The sequence below is a fragment of the Mytilus californianus genome, unplaced genomic scaffold (genome assembly GCF_021869535.1).
Source record: "Mytilus californianus isolate M0D057914Y unplaced genomic scaffold, xbMytCali1.0.p SCAF_9, whole genome shotgun sequence".
NCBI classification, from domain to species: domain Eukaryota; kingdom Metazoa; phylum Mollusca; class Bivalvia; order Mytilida; family Mytilidae; genus Mytilus; species Mytilus californianus.
Window position 1 is genome coordinate 12,662,967 of NW_026262745.1, and position 15,623 is coordinate 12,678,589.

General features: G+C 31.7%; 1 protein-coding gene across 1 annotated transcript; it reads left to right on the plus strand.

The window, feature by feature from the left end:
* Positions 1-359: 359 nt before the first annotated feature.
* On the plus strand, positions 360-15,046 carry LOC127715574 (alcohol dehydrogenase class-3-like). Its single transcript, XM_052221661.1, has 11 exons — positions 360-465; positions 1,803-1,904; positions 7,108-7,246; positions 9,302-9,392; positions 9,791-9,923; positions 10,590-10,676; positions 10,999-11,128; positions 11,412-11,542; positions 11,960-12,095; positions 12,517-12,655; positions 14,096-15,046. The coding sequence occupies exons 1-11, from the start codon at positions 445-447 to the stop codon at positions 14,118-14,120; spliced, it is 1,134 nt and encodes a 377-aa protein (XP_052077621.1). The 5' UTR covers positions 360-444; the 3' UTR covers positions 14,121-15,046.
* Positions 15,047-15,623: the final 577 nt, after the last annotated feature.

The window sequence follows — 15,623 nt, forward strand, 5'->3', positions numbered from 1 at the left end:
TGTTCTTTTCTGTAAATCGTCGCTCTTTTCTGTAAGTCGTCGGACCCGAAAATCACCAGTATCATCTGTTTTAGGTTTTGTTTATAAATAATGCAAGAAATGATAAATCCTTTCTACCAAAACCCTTTGGAATAACTTTATAATATAACTTGGCACGACACATAATGTCCATGCAACCAACTTATATATTTTGAAAATTCACTTGACGAATTTCATAGTTTTTTTTTTTTTTTGCCATTCAATCGTATACCACACAAAATGAATACAAAAGCAGATAGATAGGATAAAGTTTTTTAATGATCTTCATATTTCGATAATCACATTATACTACAGTGTCGACAGTTTGTTTTTAACTTTGTATATTATATAGTGCATGCACTAAGATAATATTTATACATACGTTCAATCCGTCACGTAAGAATCGAAGTTTGGAAGCCTGAAAAAATGTCTGAAACTAAAGGAAAGGTAAGAAAAACTTTTTTTATTTAGTAAAAAAGATCAGAAGTTTTTAACATTGTGTTTTCTTCTGAATTGTATTTTAATAGATATATATATATATATATATATATATATAACAAGTCTAAATTGAAAACAACGTTCTATCCTATGATTGCGTTGGATAAAAACCGCAATTTTTATACGTGTGCATGCAAAACAAATTTCTTGGTAGAGGGGTCTAAATACAGCACAAACAACATTTTCCAAAAGACCAAATGAGTGAAAAAGTATATTTTAACAAAACGCATTTGACTAGCAGGTCGAACAACTGATGTTCTTAAACCCTGCTGACTGCCATTGGCGATTGCCAAATAAACGGATCACCGATGTAATAAATGGATCTCAATTATAAATTGAATACTAAACAGAAAACAATAAACTTGCGGAAAAGATGGCATACCGCAAACAAAAGGTGCAAAGGTTTTTGTACACCATATCCGGATTTCGACAATTAATGTCTCTTCAGTGATGTTAGGAATCGAAACGGTATTTGGAAGGCCATATAATTTACCTCAATTTAGGATAGACTCTTGAATTTTGAAAGAGTCAAAATAGGATGAACGGATCATATAAACCCGAAGGCAAATATAATACAAGCCCAAACGAAAAAATATAACAAGTCTAAATTGAAAACAACGTTCTATCCTATGATTGCGTTGGATAAAAACCGCAATTTTTATACGTGTGCATGCAAAACAAATTTCTTGGTAGAGGGGTCTAAATACAGCACAAACAACATTTTCCAAAAGACCAAATGAGTGAAAAAGTATATATATATATTGTAACAGATGCCTAGTTGGTTCAATATTCAACATTCAAACAAAAAAAAAATCTTATTAAAAAAATTCTTAGACATTTTTTTTTTTCAACATTCGATTTCAACATTTTCTTTATTATCAGCCAAATATGCTGGAACATCATTTTAGAACATCCTTTTTGCACTTTCCCAATTTACATCGATAATACCACTTTGTCAATCGCACTAGAGGCCACATGTCTAGAAGAAGTGAATCTAATAAATTAATAAAGACAATACAACTCACCAACTAAAACTGAAAAAAAGAAGCGAGACCGGGTGCTTCGACAGGGTAAGACTCTCCTGCTCTGAGAATCCAAACTCAGTCAAAACACAGTAAGCAATGTATTGCGGCTTATAGATGGTACATGTAATGGAATTTTTGTTTCAACATATCAGATAAGATGGCAATGCTCCTTGTTAAGTCATCTCACGAGAGTCGAACTTACATCTTTAAAGCAAATAACTATTATAATACAATGTGTTTTTTTATTGTTTTTATGAATAGGTAATTCAGTGCAAAGCTGCTGTTTGCTGGGAGCCCAAAAAGCCCCTTACAATTGAAACAGTGGAGGTTGCGCCACCTAGAGGAGGAGAGGTTCGCGTTAGGGTAGGTTTTCGATGTTTGGTTACAGCAAGGAAAACGAATTTAACTTATTTTAGTCAGGCGTGTAATTGTTTCCTAAGAGTTAATTTTTTCATGATACATTGTAATAGGAATATAGCTTCTTACATTGGTACCAGTGGATTATCGGATTTATCCAATGGAGATAGTTAAAATTGATAATTTAACTATCGAGATTAGATAAATCCGATAATCCACGAGTAACTTTGTAAGAATCTGTTTCTGGAATGATTATCAAATAAGTTTTCATTTTTGATAAACGAAAATCCCCTTCGAGTACCTTCGACATTCCACAAAATTGACAATTTCTCTAACACCTGCTGTTATAGTGCCTAACAAGATTTTGTGAGGTAGACGAAATTGACCTTAAAACGATCGTATGAAAATTTGGTGTCCAAAAATAGGCAGATCGGACAAATTTTGACTTTATTTATCGACTACTTTTGTTTGGGATTAATTGTAATTATAACATTATAACGAGACTGAAAAATGTTTTTTTTTTGTTAAGATAAACCAAAATTTTACTTGGCATAGGCGTGCGTAAAATGTATTTCGGCATTTCTCTTCGAAAAATTACTTGTTTAATGGATTTGTAAATTTCCTCTTTTTCCCGGGAATAGGTTTTTTAGAAACAATTTATCTACTGTATATGTGGAACATTTTGTGAAAATATAAGAATTGGCAATTCTTACCTTTCATACCTTTAGTTTCATTGATAAAAACTAATATGGACTCGTCTAGTGTTCAGTTTGAAGGTCATTAAGTCACTGTACACATTCATGCACGTTCTGATTTAATCAATATACATGTATGAAAAAAATAAACAGTTTGATGGTTAACTAATAATAACTTAAGCCAATCAAATTGCGTAAGATTCAATAACAATGACCTGTCCACATCATAATAAGTAATAGGGGGTAAACTGGGTAGGGAGAAAATGACAGATATTTTAAGTTCATTTTTTGTAATAACGAATAAAAATTTGTCAACCAAAAATTTTGCTATAATTTCAAAATCATGTCGTTCTGTATTGGTATAGTTTTCGGATATTTCATTTGCGTATTTAATGCAATAGAAAGTTTGGGCTTCAGAAGTCTACATAATTATTAACTTATACAGAAAATTCGCCCTTTTAAAACATTTACTGTGTCAAAAATAATTCATGGATGCAAAGTAAAATCATTTCTTAAAACACTGCAAAAAATTTCATTCTGATCGGTATAGTGGTATTGTTGTAAAATGCGTTGAAATGAACCGTGGTATAGCAAACATCGAATTCCCTCACAAAATGTTATCACAAACTATAGCACATTTCGATTAATCCAGTCAGCTGATAAATGTTATGACCCTTAAACTCAGCCAATTATCTTCTGCGATCATCGGCAACCACACGTTAATCAAATTGTTATACAATGGGACCAGAAAGGGTCAACTTGCTGAAGAATTAGAGAAATGGCAATACTAGACATGACTTTCTTGATACATAAGTGATTTTAAATTAATTCAAAATCCAACTGATGAAAATGAATATAGTATAAAACATAAAATTGCGATCGGAAATAGTAACGCTTGTTGATACAAGCTACATTGCAAGCTAATGAACGGAGAAAAAATATAGATGTCAAAATTATACCCTAGATTTTGTCAGTTAAGAACAGCAACCCGACCGTACTCATAACTAAAATCGTCAACATATAGTATTTAACAAAAAACATCTGTCTATAAAATATGTCATGATCTCGATAGTCCCGAGTCTGAAAATGTGAATAATTAAATTAGAATTTATGAAAGATCTGCTATTAATACCAAATCCTCAAAGATAAAAAAAAATGTTAAGATAAGACTTAAGACAACCACTGACCAGGTTCCTGACTTTTGACCTTGAAGTGAATGTGTGGCGAGGTCATGCGTATTGTTTGACGTGTTATATTGAAACCATATCTAACTGCAAGTGCTTATAAAACTAAGTATTTTTTTCATGTCGAGCGTAATATCAGATTAAAACTGGTATTTCCGTTATTTTCTAATAAAATATGTTTTTTTCTTCGTTATTAGGGTTTTTTTTAAAGTTTATGCGATGTATTAATGAATTTGATTTAAAAAGGACATTTGAAAATGAACATCTTTTAAGCGAGACAGTAGATCCTTGTATCAATGACGCTTCTTAGGCTGACAAAAGTACAACAACAAAAACAAATGATTAACATTAATAAAATAGAGAATGGAAACGGGGGAATGCGTCATTACATGCATATAAGATGTAGCCATGTACATGTATGATACTAAACCACTAACGGGAGGGATTGTACTTGATTTTCATATGATGAAGACATAATCTTTCAATCAGTTTAATTGAGGTCTGGAGCTGGCATGTCAGTAACTGCTAGTAGTCCTTTGTTCATTTATGTATCATTGTCATTTTGCTTAGTTTCTTTTGTTACCTATTCTGACATCGGACTCGGACTTCTTTTAAACTGAGTTTTACTGTGCGTATTGCTACATTGTATGTGTTTCTTTATTCTACATTGGCTAGAGGTATAGGGGGAGGGTTGAGATCTCACATGTTTAACCCCACCGCATTTTTGCCCCTGTCCCAAGTCAGGAGCCTCTGGCCTTTGTTAGTCTGGTATGTTTTTTTATTTTAGTTCATTTATATGTTTTGGAGTTTAGTGTGACGTCCATTTTCCCTGAACTAGTACACAATTTTATTTAGGGGCCAGCTGAGGATCACCTCCGGGTGCGGGATTTTCTCGCTGCGTTAAAGACCCATTGGTGGCCTTCTGCTGTTGTCTACTCTTTGGTCGGGTTGTTGTCTCTTTGACATATTCCCCATTTCCATTCTCAATACATCTGTACAGTTTTTTTTTTGTTTTAATAAGAAATAAACTGTATAAAGATTTATATTTTTATCTCAAATTTTCAAAACATTATATAATTATGTGAAGAATTTCAGTCAGTTTTTAGAGTAATGACTCGTACATATATCAAGACTACACATTATAGGTGTTTAACTTAAATTGATTAATTATGGTTTATTTAAGTACTACTGACGAAAACATGCGTATGGTGCATATGGTGCATCGATTTCATATACATGTAAATACACACACACACATATATATATTGGGTTTGGACGTTGATAGTTGGCTGCATACTCGAAAAGTTTCAAATGCAAACAGTTGCTAGTATAGTTGTGACAACGTTTACTCTGTAATATATCAATACGACTTTCGCTTGCACAATGAAATTAGATAGCGAAAACTCAATGCAGTTTTTAAGTAAGTCTCAGAAGGACGTACGGACGGGAAACAATGTTTTATTTAATAAAAACAATAAAAAATTATTCTAGGTGTACAGGAGCCTGTATTTTCACCAAAAAAATCAGAAAACAAACCCAGCTGCGTTAAATTTGTTCGTCGCAGCGTATTTTGAGCAGAAAGAAAGATCTGGTAATAAGTATAGAAGGAACGACCCTGTCTTGTAGTACATTTAAACATAAAGAAGTTTGTAAAAATGACATGTGTTTAGATACCAAGGCCATGACACAATTTCAAATTTGATTTAAGTTATGTAATCTAGGTTTAAACAGTCTAACGATTAAGATATGTACACAATAAAATAAATCATGTCCCTCTGATGGTTACAATACACCATTAGATTTTATGGGCGCAGCCATTTTATGAGCATAACATGGTATTCAGAATTAAGAGTATAGCTAATCCTGATTGGTTGATATGTGCGCCCGTTATTTTTTGTAATTAGAGACTTCGTGCATTCTGCATTATACCAAAGGCCAAATAAATTATTTTCCTTAGCCCTAACGGAACTGAGATGTCTTTTAAACGCTAGGATGAGACACGTATTTTTAAGTGCAAAATTGATAGGCATGGGAGATAAGTACAAATTACGCTAAGAAAAGCAACGCGAACCTATATTTTTTGGACCAAAAAATACTGTCCTAATAACTTTTCTTTAATTCTAGCAAGGTTTCGTTAAAAAAATCAGCTTTCTAAAGTCTGTATCTCGAAAAAGGCTATCATTGTCGCCTATGGGGAAATTAATTGTTTATTATAATCTGATATAGCTGTGTTGCGACCTACATACGACTCAGCATATAATTTAATATATTGATTGGTGTTCGAGAGTAAAATATTTTGGTTCCGAATGATACGTTAATTTAACATATTGTTTTTAGATTCTAGCTTAAATAAAACTTTGGCTTTAAAGAATTTGGTTTCTATAAAATCTCGCAAAGTCTTATTCATTGGAACTTTCGGAGGGAAAAGTACACAAACCAGTTATATTAGGATTTATTAAAGCAAATATGTAATGCCAAAATATACCAAATGAACCGTCGGCTTGTTATTTGACCATATAGTGTAAAATTACACATGCAATTTTACTATAATGTTTTCAAAACATACAGTTGTTGATTTTGAATCCACATAGATTTTCTGTTGCATACTTTTTTTTCGGGGGGGGGGGGGGGGGGGGGGGGGGGGCAAATTGGTACACCTTGTATTACTAATTTTTACTATTACAACTTACTCATTCATTTCAAGGAGTGTCTATGTGTTTATGATACATGATATATCGACGCTTTTCTTTTGCAAAAAGTAACCGTATCCACTAATTCAAATTATACAACCATAATGATATTTTACCAATCACCTGATTCACATTATTTTTCTTTTATATACGTATTAAAGAAACGGGTAGGATTTTGAGTATCTAAGTTCTATGTTAATGGAAAACAACTAGAACCAAATTTGAAAATCATGTATTTTTGCCTTTCATCTCCAAACACTGATCGGACGGATTTTTTAATAACAATAAGTTTTTCTACAGGAAAAAGTGTTTACATCGAAGACATAATCTCTTTTAAATGTATAGATTTGTTAACTTTTAACTATTGCTGTTTCTTGTTTATTTGAAGATTTAAAATGTGTAACATATAGATCAGTTGTGTAAGCTGTCTTTTTTTGCACTATTATCTTTAAAACCAGAGAACACGTAACCGCAATGAACAGACATTACATTACAAATCTTGAATGTTCCAAAATAAGAAAAAATGTATTCATGAAGCTCCGTTAGGAACAAAATAAGACGGAAATCTCTCTTTTTTGTCTTGTCTTTAAATTCCCGATGATGTTTATATTTATTTAAGACAAATTTGATTTTGTTTTAGATTGCGTACACTGGAATATGCCACAGTGATGCTCATATAATAAACGCATGCATATCAGCAAAGTTTCCTGTAATCCTTGGACATGAGGCTGCAGGGATAGTTGAAAGTGTTGGAGATGGAGTGACTAATTTTGAAGAAGGTATATTTTCGAATGTTTATGATAATCTGACTTAATAAAGATTTTTGTAAGACATGAAGCAACTACTTAGGGTATAGATCTAGCCCAAAATTGATTAGTGTTTCGTCACTGCAGACACACATTTCACATTTTTTTCACAAACCATAAACAATCCTTTGACGGCGATTTATATTTTTCAAATGGTGGTTTGAATTTAAGGTTTTTGTGGGTAGTTTTTACAGATAGGTTTGTGAATAGGAGACAATGGGTCATAATTCAATTCGTAATGGTAAGATTCTAATAATCAAACAAACAAATAAAAAAAAAACATCAAAACTAAAGCAATCTAAACACAAAAATGCCCATTAATACGTTCTTGGCCTTTTATTGCAAATTGTATTAAAAACATTAAAAAAAGAAGAATTGAAAATATTTTTTTTCAAACATGAGGATAAATAAATGAGCGCAAAATATTTGTCAGGTATATACTGTTAGTAGCATAGTGTGGTAGTGACCTAATACGATATATATGGGGTCAGTAAATTCCATATAGGGTGAGAGTGAAGCTCAATTATAATGTTTGCCTACCATTCCCTGCTTCCATGAAGAGAGGGGTATGACAAAGGAGTTTCTGTCCTCGGAAGTATCATCGTTCCTTGGCCTTAACTGGACTTTCCTATCTGAAGATGAGATGCTTCTTTGCTACATGCATGTTAAAATGTCTGTGATTCTTTATGTATTATACAAATAAAGATATAGTTAATATATTGAGGATTCTTATATCAGAGACAAAGCCATCAAAGGTTTAAGTGGGAATTCATTTAAGATATGGAATCTAGTTCAATCTAACTTCATGAGACTACATGTATAACCCAACACATAATAAATGATGACTGATGAACAACATTGGTCTCTGACTAAGCTCTAATATATACAATGTAGCTACATGTACATGATATAGCAAATTCAAACTTTCAAGTTTTGGACAAATTAATGACATACAACTAAAGATCTGAAATAAACACAAACCCCATATTGAATTTATTGACCCCATATATATCGTATTACGCCACTAGCACACTGTGTAACGAATTTATCTTACCGACTATCTTAACATGTGGCATTTAGACTAGTGGCCTATCAAAGTGATCAAGTCTTCAATATGAAGAACCTACTTCTATTGGTCTATACAAAAACAAATGCCAACAATAATAATTTGTTAGCTTTTAATGTGTTTTCTGCATGTATTTCAATCGTTCATCATCAATTTCTTTGTTTGTAGAAACGTTTCAGCTTTTTCATCAACGCCGTATTGTTTTTATAAAGGGACGTAACACCACTACTAACCGTGTATTAGAATAAGCCCCGCTTACTAACCCCATATAAAATATAAACGGTCTCCACGCGGTCGCTTTTAACCAATGATATTCCTAGAAATGTATAGGAGGTAAGATAAAAGATGTTACAAATTCAATCAATCTCACTATTAACTCTTGTAATACTGCGCTTGTTCATTGTATACATATGCCAATCTTAATTAAAACGCTCGAGTAAACATACAAATAATGTTTGCAAGCAAATTAATCAAACTTTCGGTTAACATGTAATTGTATAACAGCTCTAACAGACGCATATAATTGTTAGCCTAAGCTAACAGTATTGCATCCTACATAATAAAATTGCGATCTGTATACTTTGCAAAAATTCAGTGAAGTAACTTTTTTATTATTATTATTATTTTGAGGACTCTCAGGAAGATTAGTTTTAACTAATGGGATTATCCTCTTGAAATAAAGATTATTTATTTATTTATTTATTTTATTTATTTATGAGGGAGAATACAGTAGAAACATTTTATTAATAAATCCGGTAACCTTGTCGCTAAAAATTCTCTGGTATTAAAGTTATATAATTAATGCAATGATTCACGAGAACAACTTTTATCTCCTCTGCAAAGTTCTCGATTCAACTTAATTCAGATCTATATGTTAGATTGTAAGTTTTAGTCTGTTGGACAATTTTTTCGATTAATGTATATGTACATATCCGATTCTTCAATTCAGGGTTTTTTTTCAGGTGATCATGTCATGGCAATGTTCCTGCCAGAATGTAATCAGTGTAGGTGTTGCACAAGTGGAAAGACTGGATGTTGTGAAGTATTCATGGAGTAAGATATAGTTACATGATCTCTGAGTTACAAACTCATTATTGTTGTAACTCATTATTGTTGAAACAAATATGTTGTTTTATATTATACCATACCAATTTCTGTACATAAATAAAAAACTAAATGTATAGCAACATTGTATCATGTTTTAATCTTAGTTGCTTTTTGTATACCCCGGAAACATATTATATTTACGTATGACTTGTTTTTATGATACAAAAAAGCAAAAACAAAAGACACCATTTAACCTCGACATGACTTATGTAAATGGACTAACTTTGCAGCAAACAAACATTTTGTATGTTGATTCTTCGAACATTAATGAATAAAGTTATCATTAAAAAAAACAAAGATTTGAATTTTAGCATCGTCTTATTTGCACCAATTTTCATTTGTAGCAAAAACTATGCCAATGGTTTATTGATGGATGGGACATCTCGATTCAGCATCAAAGGGAAGACAGTATACCACTTCTTTGATACCAGTACCTTTAGTCAATATACTGTTGTACCAGCTATCTCGCTCGTAAAGGTATGCATGGTTTGAGAACATTTATTATAGATTATTTGTAATATGTTCAAACGATGGCTATGGTTCAATAAGAGTAAGGTGGCTTGGAGCTTGTAGAAATGGGACAATTTTCCCTATTCCTGAATGTGATGTCGAGGTAGGACCTAAATCTGTCTTTGTTCCTATCCTTTCATTATCTAAACCATTGAGAAGCGTGTGAAAAACACGACAATCGCTGTCAACGCATTTGACTAAGTTATTCCTCCTTCATTTGTTACGGCATCTGATATTCATAAACGTATCTTTGGGCAATTAAAAAACAGCTTTTCTTTTTTTTTTTTTTTTTTTATTGAAGATTGAATTGAAGATTTCATTTTATCAAAAATTGTTTGATAATATATCTAGATTGAACACTATTATAAAAGTAATGTATTTTTTTCTAATTATTTCACTTTTTGGGCATGTTCCTGTACAATTTCTAAACAAGTATGCCAATTTCTTCAAGATGGTCTTATAAAAATCTTTTTAATCCAAGGAATTTATGTACAGATATGATTAAGAGAGAAATGACACAGTTACAGGCAGGATGGCATAAATAGAAATGCATGATTTTATATACACTCTTCGAAATGTATACCAGATAAGCGGCTATAGTATCATTTTGGATTCTGTTGTATGTTTTTGTAGATTAACCCAGCTGCTCCAATGGAAAAAGTCTGTATACTAAGTTGTGGAATTGCTACAGGATATGGCACTGCTGTCAATACAGCACCGGTAACCATTTTATTAGATACATGATGTACATTTATCAGCAAAATATAAGTAGAAATCAAAGTGTTATTTGAAATAAAGCGTATGAATGTCTGAGTTCTTAAGCAAGATCAAAAATATAAATAGTGCAGCATTTTTACTTTTTTTTTTTCTTTTCGTCAAATGAAACTTCAGATGTAATTTTCATTATATTTACACAAATATATTTTAATAGAAGCATCGGTAATGTAAAAACATCTTTGAAATATTTGATTTTACGATCATTTAGATTTCTTTGAGAAATTACTTTATTAAAAGCAACTAAATGATTGTCTGTTTATTAAAGGTGACACCTGGCTCTGTCTGTGCTGTATGGGGATGTGGCTGCATAGGTCTAGCTTGTATAATGGGATGTAAAGCAGCCGGGGCCGCACGTATCATAGGGATAGATATTAACCCAGAAAAGATTAAAAATGGTTGAGTATTACTAAAACAATAACTTTTATTTTTTATGAAACAAGACTTGCTTTCTGTTCGTGTGAAAGCAAACTGGGTTCACTTAAAACTAAAATTCCCATCATTTTATGTAATATTTTTTATTCTGTTTCCTTAATCCGTGATATCCTATGCCTTAATGTACATAAATATGTTTTGACTGACATATACATTTTTATAATACAAATGACTCTCTGTTGAATCTTCTAATACTAAGTTTCAAATACCTTTTTTACGCTGTAAATGTTAACTCTTATCCTGCAGCTAAAAAGTTTGGAATAACAGAAGGAGTAAATCCTTTGGACTACGACAAACCAATAAATGAAGTTCTTAAAGAAATGACCAATGGAGGTCTTGACTTTACTTTTGAATGTGTTGGAACCACTAAAACAATGGTATGTAGTTGTAAGATCAGCCGTGTTTTGTGTGTGGCGTAACTAGTATGTCGGGGCAATGAAGAATGAGTAAAATAAATGGTATCACGTACAACATTCATTTATACTAAGGGACTTGTATAAAAAGAATTAAGACCATTAAATGGTTCTTTTTTTGTAGTTTACGGTTGATCAAAATAGAGTTAGATTAATGAATAGCTCAAATAAAGACAGCAAATGTAGAGTGTGTCACTATTATGTTTTAAAATAAAGGCCTGCTCCCTGATGGGCGTTGAGCCAAGAGAAAGTACTCAGAGGACTTGAAATAACTATTGTTACGTATTAATTTTTAAAATTTCAAATGTTTAAGAATTTTCCTTTGTTTGTAATTAGAATCATGATACTCGATTTTTTAATACTGCCATATTTTTTTCTTAGGAACAGGCATTTATGTCATTACACAAAGGATGGGGTAAACTGTGCGTTGTTGGATTAGCTCCAGACGGTGATACTATAAAAGTGCCACCATTTGAACTATTGTACGGTAGGAGCATTACTGGGTCACTTTATGGAGGTAAGGTTTCTATAATTTCACATTGTATTTTGAACCAATTTGTACGTTGCGATTCATACACAGACATCATCGTAAGAACGGAACAGTTAAATCGTAAATCTTTTATGAGAATAGCATATGTTAAAGATCCCATACAATACATTATGTCAATAGTCGAAATTTTTACTCTTTCATAGAAGATGACTCCCTTTGCAGGACCTACCTAAAAGAACTTTTTTTTTTAAATATTATCGTATGAATATGCTTGTTTTGAATTTTACCTTGAAGAAAAAGAAAACGGTAAAAAAACATTGCAGTGTACGCATACATACATATTATCAATCTATTCCAATATTTAGTTTTTTTCTATGCTATACAAATGATAATGCATAATCCTTGACTGACGTAACATTAGGGAATTAATATTTTTATATATTCATAGATTTCCGACGAGCCAAGCATGTGCCTGAACTCGTCAACTTGTATATGAGAGGAGAGATTATGCTTGACGAGTTTATTACTCATACCATGCCTTTAGATAGGATTAATGAGGCTTTCGACCTCATGAGAGACGGGAAAAGGTAAATTGTAACTAAAAACAAATATTCATTATAATTACATTGACTATAGACTCAGGAGAAATAAAAACACTTCGCTTTAACTGATGTTTTAAAGTTAATAGTTTGAGTTGTAGAAGTCAAGCGAGATGTAAATATTTGTTTTAATTTTAAGATTTGAAAAAGTATATTCTGTCATCCAGGAGTATTTTATAGCTCATTATGAGGTGATGGTTTTTGCTCATTGTTGAAGGCCATATTATTGTTCACTTCCTTGTCTTTTGGTCTTTGACGAACAGTTGTTTTATTGACAATGATACCACATCTCAATATTTCAAACATGTAGCAACCCTCCAAATGAAATAATTAAAACACTTATAAAATAAAAATATATAAACTATAAATTTCCTGCGCCCGAAGCGCTCTTGGATTTACCTTTATCAGGAACGCTAAAACCTTATCAGTTGAAAGACAGGTATACGTAAAGACCTGAAACATTAGGAGCTATATGACCAAAAAGAACATAAACAGAATAGGCAAATTCATCTAAAGTCAACTTTTCCTGAAAGAGTTGGAACTTTAGTTTCTAAATGATTCGTTATCACCATTTCAAATAAGTATATATTATAAATCATGCCAGTACTGAAGCTTTGGCTACTAAGCTGATACCCTCGGGGGTTTACCTGTCCACCAGCAGCAGTTTCAACACAGTGCTAGTAAATGAAATGCCATCCATTCAGATGAAACGGCAAAACATTTTGAGCAGTTTTAAATACAGAGTACTGTGGATTCATTTATTTTCGTGGGTACCAATTTTCGTGGATTAGGGAAAACTTGCATGTTCGTGGATATTTGATTTCGTGGTTTTGCTGAAGTCTGCATACAAGCCTATAGAAAATTTGTCATTCGTTGAACATTTAATTTCGTGGTTCACCTGTACCCACGAAATCCACGAAAATTGGTATCCAACGAATATTAATGAATCCACAGTATACGACAATTTAGAGTACACTTATATGAGTTCAAAGGAAGTATTTCGGACGATTATTTGCTACAAATAGTGTTAAATAAGTGTAAACACTACGAACACGTGACAGTTGTTTTGACTTAGTTAGCTTAAGATGACAAATTATATATACAAATGGTTAACTTCCTTTTTCCTTTCTTGTCAATAACTATATTATATTAATATGTTAAATCCATTTCGGCTTAAAAAAGAATTGTTATTCTATTGTTACATTTAAGTCGTTTTTAACCGACTAATTCTGTTTTTGTGTGTGTTTTTGGTGGGTTATTGTTTATCATTGTTCGTTTTCTTTAAGTCATACTTTTATCCAATTAAAATTAAAAAAAAATGTGACTGATCTTTTATGCAAAATACAGTATACAAAAATATATAAATAAGTTACTTTTGTCCAATGCCGATTTACAATTATCTTAATATGTTTGTTCATGTATTTTCAGTTTGAGGTCTGTAGTGTCAATGTAGAAGTGCTTACAGACAAGGATCATAAGACATTAGACTTTTAGTTACAGAGTAGTTATTTGTATTTTGTATTATATATGTGGAAGTTATAAAATGATTTCGTTTCTATGATAACATGTATTGGTTTCGAAATATAAATAGCCAGATAAATTTCACCTTCAAATTTAATTCATGATGTGTAAGGCTGACTTTGAATTAATTTACACAGAACATAGATGTAACATTTGATAGATCTACAAAAGAGGGAATATGACAAGAGGCATTATCTGACTCCTGAAATTAAAAAAAAAGTAAAATTATTCAAGCCTTTTGAGATTATACTTTTATTGATAAATCAACATGTAAATGCAATCTGGACATTTTAGTGCAGAACATTAAAGACTGATGGAGCTATGGTGTCGAAACATGTCCAAATTTATATATTTGACCAAACTTTTACACATGGTTTTTGGAATAAATAAATATAAGCCAATGCATTAATTCAAACATATACTTTACGAACTTTCAAAAATATGATTTTGGATAAAGCCCTTGCTTATATCTAAATATTAATTTACGATATCAAAATCAGGCCATTTTAGCAGTTCTTGTAGTTATGCACTCAAAAAATTCAGAGGATTGTGCAAGTATGTCAGACAAAATTCATAGCCATTAAAAATATTGATATCTGAAGGACTAATTTCTTATGAACATCTGAACAATGTAATTTGGTAGATTTATAAGTTTTTTTTTATATATTAAATTCATGAGGCCAAAGACTTGACCTTATCATACCTAAACTTTTCAGCCAAAACGGTGAATCAACTTATTCCTTTTAATTTTATTTATAGAAATAGGTACAAATATATGTTTTGATCAATATTTTAGACAAACAATGTATATGAAGAGTTAATAGCAGTTGTTAGCTTAGAAATAAAAACAATACAATTTTATAACTCTCATTTATCTGTGGAACATGCGCACCCTTTCATATGTAAATGGTCAAACCAACCAAATGCCGTATGTTGGTTGAATCGTAAGCACTGAAATTGGTATCTCTTATGTCTTTTTCTATAACAACTGGTTATGAGTTGGTCATTTTTAGTGGACTAGTGTACTGTTATTCCAAACAGGTGTCGTGTTTGCTGTAAAAGAGGTACCATAACTTGAAATCACATTTTATAGATATGTGTTTATATATCATGCTCAGGTGATTGAATTTTACAGAACTATTATTGAAATAAATCATGTATACGTTGTCGATCACTTTTACGAATAAATGAATATACAACGACCTAATGTAGGGCAATGAAATATATGACGTATGGTCTATCGGGAACATTTGTTGCAACTAAATGTGTATGTATAAGTTCTGCTTCCTTTATTATATTTAGACGAACATTTGCTTGACGTTATTACGAGTAACATTACGGTATATTTAAATTAAAATGAACTATACCGGTGAATCATCTGCAAACCACTTCTAAGTTGGCCTAGTGGTCAAACACAGTGGGCACATTACAAACA

Bases quoted from the DNA above. Each gene is read 5' to 3' on its own strand.
- LOC127715574 (XM_052221661.1), top strand. From the start codon at position 445: ATGTCTGAAACTAAAGGAAAG. The intron at 10,677-10,998 runs GTAACCATTTTA...TGTTTATTAAAG, and splicing joins CTGCTGTCAATACAGCACCG to GTGACACCTGGCTCTGTCTG. The intron at 12,656-14,095 runs GTAAATTGTAAC...ATGTATTTTCAG, and splicing joins CTCATGAGAGACGGGAAAAG to TTTGAGGTCTGTAGTGTCAA.